Source organism: Leuciscus leuciscus, assembly GCF_965113295.1.
Source record: "Leuciscus leuciscus genome assembly, chromosome: 16".
NCBI classification, from domain to species: domain Eukaryota; kingdom Metazoa; phylum Chordata; class Actinopteri; order Cypriniformes; family Leuciscidae; genus Leuciscus; species Leuciscus leuciscus.
This window is the reverse complement of record NC_138740.1, coordinates 40,702,261-40,720,529: the sequence shown is the minus strand read 5'-3', so window position 1 is coordinate 40,720,529 and position 18,269 is coordinate 40,702,261. Positions and strand designations below refer to the sequence as shown.

The following is an 18,269-nucleotide window of genomic DNA, read 5'->3' as shown; positions in this document are numbered from 1 at the left end:
ATACGCAAGCTTCAACCTGTGAACATGAACAGAAAAACACACACACCGCATCGGGTCTACACACTGCAGACGAGTAACAACAGCAAGATTACAGAACAAATCGACATAAACAGAGAACACACACATCAACATATACAATGGTTACACTTTATAATAATGTTCCTTCATTAATGAGTAACGCACTTAACATTCTATAACTACTATTAACTAACAAGAAACTCTGATTAATGAAGTCAAGTCAAGTCAAGTCAAGTTTATTTGTATAGCGCTTTTCACAATACAGATTGTATCAAAGCAGCTTCACAGTATTAAATTAAAATAATACAACAAAGTTTGTTTCAAGAGGAATTTATTGATTGATAAAATTAAATTAAATATCCCCAAAATATCCCTAACTGAGCAAGCCAAAGGCAACAGTGGCAAGGAACCGAAAAACTTCATCAAGTGACCTAATGGTGTCCTAAAACTCCATCAGGTGACCTAATGGAGAAAAAAAAACTTGGGAGAACCCAGGCTCAGTCGGGGGCCAGTTCTCCTCTGGCATTTATGAGCTAGAGGCCGGATTGTAGTTTGAACTGTAGGATTATATGAATGCCTGGCTGAAGAGATGCGACTTTAATCTAGTTTTAAACTGGGAGAGCGAGTCTGAGCAACAAACAGTATCAGGAAGACTATTCCAGAGTTTTGGAGCCAAATGTGAGAATGCTCTCCCTCCTTTGGTGGTTCTGGATATCCTAGGTATGACCAAAAGCCTTGAATTTAGTGATCTTAAAGAGCGCGATGGATTATAGGGCGATAGAAGATCCGTTAAATAGACTGGAGCTAAGCCGTTTAGGGCTTTATAAGTCAGTAGCAATACCTTGTAATTAATACGGAGCTTTATAGGTAACCAATGCAGTGATGATAAAATCGGTGTTATATGATCATATTTTCTTGATCTCGTAAGAACTCTAGCGCCGGCATTTTGGACTAACTGTAGCTTGTTTATTGAGGATGCAGGACAACCAGCTAATAAAGCATTACAGTAATCCAGTCTCGAGGTCATGAATGCATGAACTAACTTTTCTGCATCAGAAACTGATAGCATATTACGTAGCTTAGCAATGTTTCTAAGGTGGAAAAAGGCTGTTTTTGTAACATATGAAATATGATTTTCAAAAGACAGGTTGCAATCGAGTATAACACCCAGGTCTTTTACTGTAGAGGATAAAGTAACAGGACATTTTGTTTTGAAACACAAGAGGTTTTGTGGGCGGTTTTTTGAACCGATAAGTATTACCTCTGTCTTGTCTGGATTTAATAAAAGAAAATTACGGGTCATCCAATCTTTTATATCTTTAACACACTCTGTCAATTTGGAAAATTTAGCGTTTTCATCCGGCCGTGATGAAATATATATTTGAGTGTCATCAGCATAACAATGGAAACTAATTCCATGTTTCCTTATAATATTTCCAAGTGGCATCATATATATTGTATGTGAATAATGAATAAGTATAGCGCTCAGTTAAATGTGTTAGTTCACTATTAGCTAATCAATAACTACTATTGTTCATCCCTCACTGAAGACTAAGAACTAAAAATAATGTATAATGGAAACCCATAGTAATTAATCAAGTGTTACTACATCCTTCTAAAGGAACTAATTATTAGGATCAGTTTTCTAAAGTGAAGATCAAGGAAACACTAGTAAAGATTAAAGTGTATGGAGCTTAAAATATGACAATATGATTTGAATTTGAATTGTGTAAATGTGAATTATTTGCAAGTGTAATCTAACAAAATGTAATTTTAGGTAGTAGCTTGAATAGTTCTGAATTAGATTTTTTTTAAACGAATATTGAACATTTGAAATTTAACAAATTGAAATGTTTTTATGGCTGAATTTTATAGACCTGTATTTTCAAACAGCTAGTTTTTTTGTTCTGAATTCTTATACTGCAAATATTCAGTTTAAAATTGAAATGTTACAGTTCCATGCTGGTGGAACGCTCTCCCCACCCTAACCCTAACCCTAACCCCACCCTAACCCTAACCCTAACCCTAACATTCAAAAGACAGCTGAAAACCAATCTCTTCCGTGAGCACTTAACCTTATAGAAAAAAAAAAAAAAAAAAAAAAAACCTTTCCCTTTGAAACATCACTTATCAGGCTTATGCTACTCTGAATAATACCTGAACTTCGTATTTTGAGCACTTCCTGCGTTGTTGTTGCTTTTGCCTCTTTATGATGACTCGCTGAATTTAGTCCTAATTTGTAAGTCGCTTTGGATAAAGGCGTCTGCTAAATGACTAAATGTAAATGTAAATGTAAAAAAATACAGATTCAAGTTTTCAAGATGAAGAAATTCGGAACTTCAAATTCAATTTAAATCTCAAAAATTCAATCTCAAAAATGCAATCTCAAAAATTCAAACTCAAAAATTCAGATCTTACAGAAAGTAGGTCACAGGTCATCCATAGGGAAGAGTAAAGGATCTCAGAAAACTACTGCAGTGCAGCCAAAATGCTCTGGTCGACTTATCTGAGATCCTTTACTCTTCCCTGTGGATGACCTGTGACCTACTTTCTGTAAGATCTGAATTTTTGAGATTGAATTTTTGAGTTTGAATTTTTGAGATTTAATTTTAGAAAACTGAATTTGAAGTTCCGAATTTCTTCATCTTGAAAACTTGAATCTGTGTTTTTTTTTACTGAATATTTGCAGTATAAGAATTCAGAACAAAAAAACTAGCTGTTTGAAAATACATGTCTATAAAATTCAGCCATAAAAACATTTCAATTTGTTAAATTTCAAATGTTCAATATTCGTTTAAAAAAAAATCTAATTCAGAACTATTTAAACTACCACCTAAAATTCAATTTTGTTAGATTACACTTGTAAATAATTCACATTTACACAATTCAAATCATATTGTCATATTTCAAGCTCCATTAAAGTGTTACTAAATCCATGGGAATGAATTATATCCAAAATCTTACAAAAAATATCTTAAGCTTATAATGATTTCAGTCAATATTAAGTAGTTTTGCTTTTCACTCTAGAATACTGATAATAAGAATACAAATAATTAATAGTTCCTTTAGAAGGATGAAGTAACACTTGAGTCTTTGATAGTGGGTTACCGTTACCTTTCATTATATATTATACATTATTCATGATAATTATGAACCTGTAGTTCTCTGGGAGGAATGGACAGAGTAGTTATTGATTATTAATAGTGAATAACCACATTCAACTGAACGCTACTCACTAATTCTTTAACCAGTTTCTTGTTAGTTATTACTAGAATGTTAATAGTGCGTTACTCATTAGTTCCTGTGTTATTCATTAATGAAGGAACATTATTATAAAGTGTTACCGTTCAGCTCATAGAAGGGAGAGGTTTTGTGTTTTAAAGACGTCTAATAGTCTAGGCTAACACAAGGCAACATTTGGGCTGTCAGTGAAAACTGAACAGATTTCTAACATTAGCACAGGAATAGATCAGGCCACACACACACACACACACACACACACACACACACACACACACACACACACACACACACACACACACACACACACACACACACACACACACACACACACACACACACACACACACCACACACACACACCACACACAACACACACAACACACACAACACACACAACACACACAACACACACAACACACACAACACACACAACACACACAACACACACACACACACACACAGAAAGTAAACCAAACCTCTTGTAATCACTGTAGACTTTGCTGAAATGATGGAATATCAAACATCTCACTAGTTATTTTGGCAAAAACAACATGTAACCAAATTCAAGGTTATTTAGTAGTCATGTCAAAGCAATAAGTAATCGAGTTTTTAGTTTTTTTTACGTATTAATTAACTTAAAGAAGTGACATAAATGAATGAATGAATAATTCAAGACAAGAAAGTTCTGATGTCATGATCATTATACCTGCCTATAACTGCTGCTGTGTCTCCAGTGTTTATCATTCAAACTGCAAAGTGTTGCAAAACGTTGCAGGATATTTTGCAAATAATTTATTTAATATGTTTATGTAAAAGAGTAAAGAAAAAGTTCAAACTTTTTTTATTTAAGTATCTATTTTTTTATTAAGTATTTATTTTGTATTAATAAATAACCTCATTGTATTAATGTATAATGTAACATTATAGCATGACATTTGTGTCAATAATCGTCAAGCACAGGTGACTCTGTGTGGTGGGAGGGTGACACACACACACACACACACACACACAGAACTGTGACACACACATGAGAACTGTGACACACACACACAGAACTGTGACACACACACAGAACTGTGACACACACACACATGAGAACTGTGACACACACACACAGAACTGTGACACACACACAGAACTGTGACACACACACACACACAGAACTGTGACACACACACAGAACTGTGACACACACACACACAGAACTGTGACACACACACACACAGAACTGTGACACACACACACAGAACTGTGACACACACACACAGAACTGTGACACACACACACACACAGAACTGTGACACACACACACACACAGAACTGTGACACACACACACACACAGAACTGTGACACACACACACACACAGAACTGTGACACACACACAGAACTGTGACACATGTTTTAGATCTACTTTACACAAACAGGAAGTCGTGTTAAACACACAGTTTGTTTCCTCAGCGTGTGTGTGTGTGAGGATGTGTGTGTGTGTGTGTGTAGAAGAGACCCATTTGGTCTGATCTGATCTGATCTGAGTCAGTATCTTCAGGAAACTCCACTTTCTGAGTGTGACAGTTCCCGAATGACACAACTGACAGTTGGATGTTCTGAGTTCACACACTGCCATTTGTCCCTGAACTTGTGCATACACTAAACTATGCTGAGTTGTTTCAAGTCAAGTCTCCACCTCTGCAATTCAGTTCATTAAAGTCCATAATGAAAAAAGTATACTTTATTGTATTTGAAATATATTCCCTTTTTCAATAGTACATTGCAAATTAAAAGTATATTAGCATCATGCTTTTACCTATTTTCACAATACAACTTTTAACACACTTTAAAATAATTGTACTCAAGTATATTTTCTAAAGATATTTTTTGAAAAATATACTTAAATTGAAAGTTCTGTTTATTTATTTATTTTTTTAAAGTGTATGTATTTGCACTTTATTAAAAATGTAGGTATATATTGAACTTGTGCTGGAAATGAACAATGCATTGAGAGTGTGCTGATTTTACATTCATTACAAAAGTATACTTTCAAAACACACTATAGTATACAATTACACTTAGTATTTTGTAGTATAGGTAAGTATTATTTGTTTATTAATGTGCATTTGTTATTGACGACACAGTGTGCAATTTAGAGTATTTGGAATAAGCCAAAGGTATTACTGAGCTTTTTACTCAAATATAACACGTATATTGCTTGTAAGTTTCGTAGACACTCGTAATGAATTTGTAATGTACTTGTAACACAAATAAATCACACTTTAATATCACTAATCATGCATGTAATTAGTCTCTACACAGCCATATACTTAAAGTAGTATTCTTGAAGTTGTTCCAATTTAGTAGCCTACACAAAAGTACACTAAACACACTTAAAGTTATGCTTTAATTTAATTACATCTACTCAGTGCAAAATTAGTTGTTTCAAAACAGCACACTTCAAGTTAACTAATCATTAACACACTTGAAGTATCCCGATAATTAGTCTGGCTGCAAGTGTACTTAGCATTTTTTTTTTTTTTTTTCACCAGGGAAAGTCTAGTAACCATGTTTGTTTGGTTTTGGTGGATTTGTATAACCACAGTTTTACTACAAATGCCATGGTTAAACTATGGTTAATTTTTTATTTGCAGTAAAACTTGTTTAATTTTCATGAGGGATGTGATGAATTAGAATTTAATATGAATTAGAATGAAAAAACACACGTTAGCCAGAATTGAATTGCATGCAGTTGAGATGGTGGTCTAGTGGGTTAAACCACTGAACTGGTAAATCGAAGGTTGCTGGTTTGAGCCCAGCAGTCACCACTAGTGTGTCCTTGAGCAAGACACTTTACTCCACGTTGCTCCAGGGGGATTGTCCCTGTAATAAGTGCACTGTAAGTCGCTTCGGATAAAAGCGTCTGCCAAATGCATAAATGTAAACGTGACACCCTCTTGTTTATTGGTCCACATGCAGGACTCAGATTCAAACCCTCTCTAACACACCTTAACACACAGCAACATGGCTACACACTTCATTATCACAAATATTTCCAAACGTATGAAATAATTACATATGCAATAGGTAATAATGGAACACAACAATTCGTTTACTAGAGGATTAGCAATGTGAATTATTATTTGTGTAAAAAGTATGCGCTAGTCATTTTGTTTCAACATCTGTGATTTAAAAATCGGAAAAGCTTCAGGACCAGACATGCACAGTGTCATTGCAACACGTTTGTTATCGTTTACTTCCTTCAAATGTTCTATAACCCTAACAGATCATCAGGATCACATTATAGATTATAGAAATACCAAGAGTTCACTATAAACATGGAGAGTCCGCTTTTAGCTGTTAACAAATCAATGGTTTAATGTTGAGAGAAGTCAAGAAACTGTGGACAGAGTTTATCTGGCAGTGAACAGAATAATGAACTCTTCCTGAACACTCAGTCACATTAAAGATTTACAGCGTCGAGTGCAGGAGCAAAGAAGAGGAACACTTGAACATCTGTGTCCTGTTTAACCGTTTAACTGCTAAAGCACACACTGGTTTAGAGATACTGAGAGAGGTTTCCGATAACCTATATTCTTAAGGGTAAAGAAGACTAATTTATTATATCACAAATTTTTTGCTTATATCTCAGATATAAACAATATAATAGAGGAGGAATAAAATGCTTGCTTAGGTATTATATTCCTATGAAAATATATTTTAATTTGTACTATATTAACCCTATTTTATTGCTTATATCTGTGGCTATTATTGATTGCAATGTATTGATAACTCGGACTTCCAAAGTAAATACTGTATTATCCAATGTTGGTTTGTGCTATTGCGCTTTTCATGTAATATGAGCTCTGGTGTTTGATTGATTGTTTTTGTACATTATATGTGTTGTTACGTTGTGTAAGTGTTCAAGAAAATGCAATAAAAACAGTATTACAAAAAAAAAAAAAGAGAAACACTTTCACACAGAGAGCCATTTTGTTGTCCAAAGTGAGAACAATTCATAACTTTTATTAAAGTGATTATTTTGTATGGTACACAGCAAAATCCCCAGTGTTAAATGAACACGGCTCAGTGTTTATATGAGTCCACACTCAGAGTGTTATAAGTAACACTGAAACAGTGTTAAAGTTAATGAGATAATTAAGTGAATAATTGAGTGATGACTGAGCATTATTGAAGACACCTGATGTTAACAAGCAGAATCACTGAAGGAGAAAATTGTAAAAATCAAGTCACCATTATGGTGATCAGTGGTTGGTTTAGTTGAAATCTTGACCCTTACATTATTAACTTTAGATTTAGTTTGGCTGTTGTGAGTTATAACAGCCAGATGAACAAAGAGAAAAGAGTGATCTGATGGTGTTGGTTGTGTTTAACATCATCATTATTTGACCTGAATCACTGAACTCATAGAGAGCATCATTTCTTAGTTAAGTTTATTGCATGGGTTATAGCATCACTGGTCTTGTAGAGCATACCATTTTTAGCATTTTCAATAAAATCCAATGAATAAGTATTTTATGTAGGCACACACAGACATCAAGAATTAGCATATGAATCTCACCAATGGTGACAAACAGATCAATTCTGAACATAACCTCATTATTTATTCATGCAGCAATGCATGATGGAAGACATGAATGAGTTTTGATTGGTGGCACCCAGAATGCACTGCAACATGCTTTATAATTGTCACCATTGTTGAGATTCACAGGCTGATTGTTGATGTCTGTGTCTAAATAAGAACAACTTTTAAGAAATCATTTGAATTACATTGTAAAAGTTACAAAGTTACAGTAAATGAACAGAGATCTTACCAGAGGATCAGACGTCTCTCTGGCAGACGATGATGAATGATGATGTTTCAAATCTCTTTAATCTCATAATCGAAGAAATAATCAATTGTAAGGGGATTTACAGTCAAACACACAGAAGCAGAAATGAAGACAAGAGTCAGAATTATAATAACTGAAAGAAAAGTTTTACTGAAGATAGTTTGCAGTTTCATCAGCAGAAGTTCAGCTTCAGTAAAACCTTTCTTTAATGTATTATAATTCTGTCAGGTAGTCAGGGTTTTATTTCGATTGGCAAGATAAACTACAATTAGCACATATGTAATTAGATTATGCACCGTTTGTCCATGTTAACAAACAATGTCAAAAAACTTGTAATACATTTTTTGTTTGTCTTGATGTAAGTAATTAACTCAGAAATATTCATGGTGATATCTAAAGGTTAAAATTTTTACCCTATTCACGTGAGAGAAAGAATGGATAAGCGTATGAATGGGGTATATTTGGGTCTTTTTCTAAACTCTCCCCTCATGGGATTCTTCTGGGCTTTTTTCCCCTTACTCAGGACATATTGAGGATACACAATCAGTTGAGTTTGCTTCTGTTGCAATTTGTTCAACCTTTTTTCATAAAATGACTGGACTACTACCCGTCATTGTGATTGTGTCATTGTGGCGGGATTTCCGCTTAACTGGTTTGCGCCCAGTGGGATTTTGTTTTTTATTTTTTATAGAAAGATTAAAAATACGGGAGAAATACGGGAAAAATATTTAAACGGGATGATAGCGGGACAGCAAGGTAAAATGCGGGAGAATCCCGGGACTTAGTACTTAGTTTTTATTATAATCTATTCCATGGACGTCGGAACCATTGTATATGGGTGGGACAAGACCCACCCACTTTTTAAGACCAATGATATTGGACCCGCTTACTTTTACATTCAGCGCATAGCTGTTCGCTTTTCAGAGCGTCGTCAGTCAAATCCATTCCACTTGAGGAATGCCCTAATGAATTAAACTCCATTTCCGCTGAAATAGCTACATTATATTTCTCAACGAGCCGCAACCAGTGGTGGAAGGTAACGAAGTATTTGTACTTCGTTACTGTACTTAAGTAAATTTTTACGTATCTATACTTTACTTAAGTAAAAAAAATAATGCATACTTATACTTTTACTAAAGTAGATTTTTCAGCAATTATCTGTACTTTGTACTCCACTACATTATTAAAATGCGTGTCGTTACATCCTTCCGAATCTTGCATAAAAAAATTTTGGTCGACTGACGTTTTGGCGTTGCTGGCCAATGCACGTTGAAACAACACAAGCGGAACTGATGTAAATCGAAGAAAAGGACACGGTGGACACCAAATATCAAACATGGACGAAGAGCCAACAACGTCGACTGAGCTTGAGCCTGTGCCCTGCAGCTCTGATTCTGAGAGACATCCCTGGCCTTATTTAAGCAAGTTATTTGAATTTAAAGGTTCAAAGAATGACTCCTGGCGTTTTCAATGTGTCAAGTGCCTACCTCAACTCAAAGAACTGTTGGCGTTTAAAAACTCCCCTTCAAATTTGAAGAAACATATAGAGGTAAGACATGCAATGCTAGTTATTAATATTTAAGTTACAAACTTGCTATGACATGGTGCTATGACTGTTATAGAAAAACGGATGTCAACATAACAAAAATATCACACCAGTATAATATTTGTTTGGCATAAGTTAGTGGTACCCTAACAGGGCAACTTCATTAGCTGGTTATTAGCACAGCAGGGATGATAGCTTGCTAGTACGTTACATTTTTGGAGATGAGCAAACTACTGCTATATCTGTACATTCGTAGTTGGCTAAAATAGCTGTTTGTTTTGACTCGATTAAAAATTTTTCAAACTTTTTATACGGCCCCTAGCTTCTTTACCATTCAACATTGGGTATTTAGTTGACATTCACAAGTAAGCATGCAGGCAAAACTAGCCTATATCTTGGTTTGATTCGATTGTGAACAATTTTGCACTATGACAGTTGTTTTTCGTCAATATCATGACATTTTTAGAATTTGCAAACATATATATATATATATTTAGCGCGAAAGTATATGCGAATATCAAACCAATTTTACCCGTGTGATATGCTTGGTTGTAAGTGTCAGTAGCTTGTCTTTTTAGTCTAAAGATGTAATCACGTTGGTTTCGCGTTTCAGTGCCCCATACACTGTGGTTTTGTATTAACGTAAATGTAAAATCCTGTAACTTTAGGGTCCAAACTCTTAGTTTAACATGGCAAATACAGTAGCTTTTTGCTTGTGTGGTACTTACATGTTGCCAGTCATAACAAAGTAATATGCTAGTAAGATGTAAGGTTAGTGTTTGCACTTGCACTTAACTAGTAGTGGTTTACATTAATTCTTGAACCCTTAAAAAATATTTTACATTATGTTGTGAGATTTATTTGGTTGTAGATTGACTATATTACTAAATACTAATACTACTAATGCTAAACGTGTATTAATTCTGTTGTCACTATCTTTTATAGAGAAAGCACAGACCACTTCTGAAGGAGTACTTGGCAGCAACTTCTTCTAAAAAGAAGGGGACATTGTTTGCTGATGGAGGTTCTTCAATAAAGCAGCGAAAACTTGAGGACATCAAAGCATCTCAGAAGACCATAGACCTTGCAGTGGTTAACTTTATTGTCCAGGGTTTGCACCCTTTTGGAGTAGTAGAACAGACTGGGTTTGTTGATTTAATACATTGTACTCAACCTGATTACACAGTCATGTCACGTACAACATTGAGAGAGAGAATTGATAAGTGCACAAAGCAAATGAAAGAAAAATTGAAGAATGCAATGCAGACTGTTAAGTATATCGCCACGACTACAGACTGTTGGACAGCTCATAGGCAAAGTTTCATTGGGGTTACTGCCCACTGGATAGAGCCAGATACCCTAGAAAGAAAGTCTGTGGCTCTGGCTTGTAAAAGGCTGAAAGGGACACATTCTTATGATGTGTTAGCCAGTGCACTTAATGATATTCACAGTGAGTATAACATCCGTGAAAAAATTGTTAGGACCACAACAGATAATACCTCAAACTTTATTAAGGCCTTCCGAGTTTATGCATGTGAAGATGAAGGAAGTTCAACTAAAGATGAGAGTAAAAGTGTAAATGACAGAGAAGAGGAGGATGCAGAAGAGGAGACAGAGGGTGTTGAAGTGGAAGCTTTGATGGAGGAAGAAGATGAGTGTTCTGAATATCAGCTTCCAAAGCATCACCGTTGTGCCTGTCATGTTCTGAATTTGATCTCAACCGTAGATGCTAGAAAAGCTGAATCAAATGTTATGTACAAGAAGATATCTCGTGCAGCATTTGCCAAGTGCTCAGCTCTTTGGAATAAGAGTGCCCGGTCATCTACAGCTGCAGAGGTTATTGAGAGGGAGTGCAAGCTGCAATTGATCCGTCCAGTTGAGACCAGGTGGAACTCTCTCTTCCTTGCAGTTGAGCGAATACTGAGGATAATTAGGGAAAGTGGAGAAGGAGCAGTCAGAGCAGTGACCATTGCACTTAAAGTCCCAATGTAAGTTTGTCATGGAGCAGATACGTAGTTGTGATGTGGTAGGCTATTGATTGTGTGAAATAATGTTGTTTACTAATGATTTACTCCATTTAATTGAACTGCAATAGTGTAGCCTATGCTTATCATGCTGACATTATGCATGTTCTCACATGGTGTTTTACAGGTTCAGCCCTGCAGAACTTGCTTTCTTGTCTGACTATGCATCAACCATGAACCCAGTCTCTAAGGCACTCAACATATTGCAGGGAGAGGTGGATGTCCACATGGGATGGCTGGTACCCACTATAACGCTCCTAACTGTGAAGCTGGACCGCCTCCAAACTTCATCCAAGTTCTGCCAGCCACTGATCTCTGCTCTTCAGGAAGGAATACAGCAGCGGTTTGGAAAAATGATGAATGACCCAGAACTCATATCTGCTGCAATTGTACTTCCTAAGTTTCGCACATCATGGACAAGCAATGAAAACTTGCTAAAGTTGGGTAAGTCATTTAAATAATTTCTTTGTCAAGCATTCATTTGTTAATAGAATAATGGGTAGTGGTTCATTTTAACCAAATATATGTTATTTTCAAAGCTAACTGGTATTTTAAAAAGCTAGACAGAAATACTCTTCATTCATGTTTGGATTAATTTTTTTTGTGCAGGCATGGACTACATCAAGACATACATGGAGGAAGAGCCAGCCTTATCATCACCTGGTAGCCATTCTGGATCTGAGGAGGAAGACTTTTTTGGCCTTATGAAGGGAAATGTCCACGAAACCACAAAACAGTTGGATGCCTATCTGGCCAACACTTCTACCTCAATGGACATACTCAAGTCAGTGCCCACAGTTTTTAATTTTGTCCCTGAAGCTCAACACACCATTGCCCGCATCAGCAGCATGCGAACGAATGTTTAGCACAGCTGGGCACATTTTTTCTGCAAACAGAGGCAGGCTAGGATCAAAAAGCTTTGAGAACCAAATTTTGTTGAAATTGAACAAAAACTATTGGTAATGCTATGCGGAACCAAATACAGTATTAGGGCTCTAATACTCTCATGTTCTATAGGGGCATTTTGCCCTTTTGACCTTTGATTGCCTGCATGGCCAAAATTTTTATTTGAAGGTCCTTTGTTTTTAAGTTTCTTATCGTAACATCTGCCTTTATATTGACTTCATTGTTTTTCACATAGATTCTGTTTTTTTTGTCCTGTTAATGTTAGGTTGATCAGAGTTCTAAATAGCAATATTGCTTGCATGTTTTAAGAGAAGCACTCACCCTTGTCAAATTTTGTTTGGTGCTTATTTTTTTCTCATTCTAATGTGTTATACATTATTAGCCTAATGCTTTTGGATTTTCTGTAATCAATGAAGTATAAGCCTCAAATGCAGTTTTAGCTACGTTTTCCCCATGCAGGCCAAGGTAAAGGACTAAAGCAACTGTTGTTGAGCAGAATAAACTGGTCATACAAATTTGATTAAAGTGTTCAGAATAACACTCACCTGTGTACTTTTGAGTTTTTTTTACTGCTCTTAATAGTATAGTAAAAATAAAATAAATTGTATGTCATAATTGGCTTAGCTTAATTATTTTTTAATGAGTAATAAGTAAATAACCAGATTTTTACAGTGTGTCAGTATTGCAGAGAGCTTGCACAACAACCCTTTCCAGTACACAATAGAAATTGTTTGTAATTATTACAATTGAACAGCCCAGACATTGAGACAACTGATTGTTTACTTTTACTTAAAAAAATACTTTAAAGTAAATTTAAAAGTATGTACTTAGGACTTTTACTTAAGTAAGATGTTGATGTAGTAATTATACTTTTTTTGCAGGGTAGTTGTACTTTTACTTAAGTACTAAACTTAAGTACTTCCTCCACCACTGGCCGCAACTGACGAAAAAAACGCCCGTTGTACTCTTCCAGTCAAATATTGCGTTGCAAACATCAATAACAGCTTTAAGTTGTCAATGCTGGCAAATTACCATGGTATCAGCAGGTTAATCCACGGATAGCTGTTCATGTAATGCACGACGTGGATGCGAGTTTAGTTTACTTGTTTAATTAAAAGGCATCAGAATACATGAAATGGTGTAAGTAACATTTTTCTGGGGGAGGACCCACCCACTTTTTTTTTGCTTCCGACGCCCATGATCTATTCCATTAAGTACTGCTTATTCTTTAAGTACTAGTACCTTTTTAAAATAGAGTAGTTATTCATTTGATACTAGTTCTTATTTTTTTAGAGACTGGTACTCATTCATTAGATACTAGTACCTATTAAATAGACACTAGTACTTATTAGTTAGATTCTAGTGCCTATTAAATTGGTACTAGGACTTATTCAATACATACTATCTTTTGTAATTGTTACGAGTACCTATTCTTATTTTACTAGTCACAACTGCTTTTTTACTCGTCTTATGTTATGACTAGTCGGAACAGCCACTGGAGAGTTCAATTAAAAATCTCACTAGTAAAATAAAAAAATCTTACTAGTAAAATAAAAAAATCTCACTAGTAAAATAAAAAAATCTTACTAGTAACATTTGGGATAAATACTAGTATCTAATAAATAGTATCTATTGAAGAAGTACTAGTAGCTAATTAATCCTTTAATTGTTTTTGCCAAAATAACTTGCACACGAGATGTTTGATATCCCATCATTTCAGCAAAGTCTACAGTGATTACAAGAGGTTTGGTTTAATTCCTCTGACATGTTCTGTGTGTGTGTGTGTGTGTGTGTGTGTGTGTGTGTGTGTGTGTGTGTGTGTGTGTGTGTGTGTGTGTGTGTGTGTGTGTGTGTGTGTGTGTGTGTGTGTGTGTGTGTGTGTGTGTGTGTGTGTGTGTGTGTGTGTGTGTGTGTGTGTGTGTGTGTGTGTGTGTGTGTGTATAGCCTGATCTATTCCTGTGCTAATGTTAGAAATCTGTTACATTTTCACTGACAGCCCAAATGTTGCCTTGTGTTAGTCTAGACGTCTGGGCCGTGTTTGTTTGGCTATTAGACGTCTTTAAAACACAAAACCTCTCTCTTCTATGAGTGAACTGAACGTTATCACTTTATAAAAATGTTCCTTCACTAATGACTAACACAGGAACTAATGAGTAACGCACTATTAACATTCTAGTAACTACATTAACTAAGAAACTCTGATTAACAAATTAGCACTGAGCTGAATGTGGTTGTTCACTATTACTAACTATTTTGTTAATATAGTTACTCCTACTTTTTCAGATAAATCAGTGTATGTTTATCATGTGTGTGTTCTCTGTTTATGTCGATTTGTTCTGTAATCTTGTCTGTTGTTCTTACTTGTCTGTAGACCCGATGCGGTGTGTGTGTTTTTCCGTTCTCATGTTCACAGGTATAAGCTTGCGTATGAAGTTATTTTTAGTGCAAATACACTGAGCGCCTGTGACAGGGGAATTAGTAGTTGTAGAGAATAGCCACACACAGGGCCTGAAGTTAACTTTTTTGACCACCTGCCCACTAGCGGCGCCAGGATTTTGATTGTAGGTGGGCCTCCAGAAAACTGGATGGGCCAGTTAAAATAAGGCCCAAAAAAAAGAAAAAAAAAACGGGTTCCCCTTCATCTCCGTTTCAGCGCTTTTCTGGGCACTGAGGACAGTGACTCAGTAGCCTAACAGTTACCTGAATTTAATGCGTAATTATCATAGGTAAAAAAAAGAAAAGAAAACTTAAACAGGAATTTTTTGTTGCTTTTTTAATACAATTACAATTTCATTTAATTCATTGTTTAGTAAAATTATAGGCCTATTATTTTTAGTTTATTAAAGGCAGGGTAGGTAAAACATTTATTAAAAACTTTCTTCCAAATTTGTTTAAATTTTATATATATATCAATGCATAATTAAAATGTAAGAACTCTGATAAAAAGAGTATAAAAATTGAGTGACTCTAGACCGTTTAATCTGTATTAAACACAGCTCATTATTTCCATTCGGGACGAAACATAGGATTGGCTTAGGCGGCTGTCACTCTCTCGCAACCATGGCAACCACCCATTTGCCACACAGAACCTGCCCACTTGCGCGTCCCGTTTGATTTGAGGAATTCAAGAGGCACCTAGGAATACCAAAACAATGGCAGAGAAAGAGCAAGCAAAATTCACAGTACCGGCCTATGCAGTTAGTGAAGGCAAACCAGGCAAAAAAAGGAAGACAGTAACAGTACAAGAAAAGGCATTGAACAAAAAGTCTTTGGATAAACAAAGAAATAAAACGCGAGTTAATATCGGCGTGGCTTTCCAGCGATGGCGAGAACTGAGGGACCTCAAGGGGCTGAAAAGTGACTCCTCGATGGCTTTATTTCTGCTGGACAGGTAAATCTTTCTTTTTGTATTTTGATCATACATATTTTTTTGTTTATTTTTTCATGAAGCATGTGTCATTAGCACACGTAGCTGCGTAATATAGGCTAGCTAACATAACATTACTTAGCGAGCTGTAGTAGAGATAATCTATCGTAGTATAATCTATTGGTCTAGCTCAAGATGATAGCTATAGTGTTGAATTGTGCATAATTTAAACTTTACCAATATCAATATGCTAGCTTGATAGTGAGTACTAAAATACATCTTATTTGTTTATATTCATAATGATAAAGTTCAATTTTTTTATTACATGTGATTCTGACATGATGTCACTGCATGCACTGCGCTCCTCTCCACTCGTCTCAGGTAAACAATGCGTCTTCAGCTCAGCTGTCGGAGTCGCGCGATCATGTGTTTTGGGGGCGTGGCTTTGGAAGGAGCCCAGAAGGGAGGGGGTGGAGTGAATGGAAATAATGAGCTGTCTTTAAAACAGTCATGAGAGGTCTACAGACACTCGATTTTTATACTTTCTTTTTCAGAGTACTTAGATTTTAATTATGCATTGATATATATATAAAGTCTAAACAAATTTGTAAGAAAGTTTTTTTATACATTTTTTACCTACCCTGCCTTTAACAGCAACAACAGCTGTAAAGATGAAGTTGACGATCGCCATATCTCCGTAGTGAACGCGCCTATAGAGAGAAATGCACATCATGGATTACATCTCTGATTATGTAGCATTTCTTTTAGTTTTAAATTGTTAAAAAGACATTTCAAGCTTTCTTAAGATATATTTCATGTCTGTGAGGCCTACGCTGAGTTTCGTTAAGTTAGGATGAGAATGAGATGCGCTCCAGTTCACAAGCGGACGCCATGATTAGGCCTATATCGTCTACTATATTTGCTTCTTGGTTCCAGGAAATTGGTTGATAATTTTTTTACAATTTATACAAAACGAAATTCACTTAAAAAAAGTCTTTCTACAAAACAAAACTTAATTAAGTGGTCAAAATCATGTCTGACCCACGCCATGTCTCTCGATATATTGCGCATCCTATCTTACTCGTGCGGTTCACTTTTCATAATCAACATAGATGAAAAAATAACATTATAATATTTTAACAAATATGAAACTAAATGAGCTTATTTAATGGCTACAACACGTATAGTAGACCTACAGACTCTCTATTTGTACAAATTGCTGCATTCATTTTATTCTGAATTTTGCACACATAAGTTGAAAGTCATTTGTTTGTGCATAGCAAAACATATCTGCAACATTTATCAAGTTCACTGATAATTATGCGTGCATTTATTAATTATTATCTTAATGAATAATGAAACAAGGACGAAGCATGTAAACTGCGTTGTTTGTTTAGAATGGAATGGATCGCAAATAGATCCGAACGAAGAAACGTACAAAACCATAGTAGAAAATGGGTGGGCCCAGGCCCACCCGGGCCTAATGGTAGCGCCGCGGCTGCACCTGCCACAGTAACTTTTTACCAGCCAGTTTTTTTTTTTTTTTTTTTTTGCCTCATAAAGGTGAAAAATAGAAATCACACAAACATTGTTCTTTAACTTGTAAGAATACACATTTAAGTGCTGTCAAGTTATTAACGAAATCATTATAAGTAATAATAACTCTTAGACTATAATTTTTTAAAATCTTTTTATTCATTGATTTGCTGTGTCACAGACATAGTCATATGTCATATTCATATATACTGACTGCTGCTAATCTGAGTCCACAAAAAAGGAGCAGATGCACTCCTCTTCCTCCACTGCTGCTGCATCTTCATGAGGTCTGGTCTCCTTGACATGTCCCCACCACTTTTTTCCAGGGTCGATATTGTCCCCACCACTTTTTAAAACATCTCGTGGCACGAATGTACCAATTCTACAAATAAATAAAACATCTCCAGTTAACTGGCAGAGCATTCATTTTGTTCGTTTTTTAAATAAGAGGCGATCTAGCGCTGAAATGTGTTTTTTTTAAATCAAGTGATCAAACTGCTCGTTGCCGCTGCGATCAGAGGCGCACGCACGTACGTACACACACACACACACACACACCGTGCTAACTCAACAGATATAGACCTAAGTTACCGCAGCTCATATGTAAACAAATCACACACGGCTGTATCGATGGCTGATTTAGTCAGTAGACAGTTCCTGGCAACTGTTAATTACACCCTTCAGGAACCGTTAAGCAGAACTAAATTAATATTAATATTAGGCTACTGGTAAAGTTACCGGGTACCGGACATTTTCTCACTGGTTCCCAACTCCCATCATACACAC

The 18,269-nt window shown here is 35.7% G+C and overlaps 2 protein-coding genes and 1 long non-coding RNA gene across 7 annotated transcripts in view; 2 read left to right on the top strand and 1 right to left on the bottom strand.

Moving 5' to 3' along the window:
• LOC309477044 overlaps positions 1-14,111 on the top strand; it is a 199,131-nt gene extending 185,020 nt beyond the window's left edge. The window contains exons 2-3 of the long non-coding RNA XR_014198496.1: positions 8,053-8,922; positions 13,796-14,111. This is a non-coding gene — a long non-coding RNA (uncharacterized lncRNA). The remainder of the gene's footprint in view (positions 1-8,052; positions 8,923-13,795) is intronic.
• The window catches only part of LOC309476979 (actinia tenebrosa protease inhibitors-like), a 166,578-nt gene that overhangs the window by 50,661 nt on the left and 97,648 nt on the right, over positions 1-18,269 (bottom strand). The window lies entirely within an intron of this gene.
• Positions 9,441-12,540, top strand: LOC309477568 (uncharacterized protein; the record flags this gene model as incomplete). Its single annotated transcript, XM_082140842.1, has 5 exons — positions 9,441-9,653; positions 10,596-10,795; positions 11,132-11,638; positions 11,802-12,118; positions 12,284-12,540. The coding sequence occupies 5 exons, from the start codon at positions 9,441-9,443 to the stop codon at positions 12,538-12,540; spliced, it is 1,494 nt and encodes a 497-aa protein (XP_081996968.1).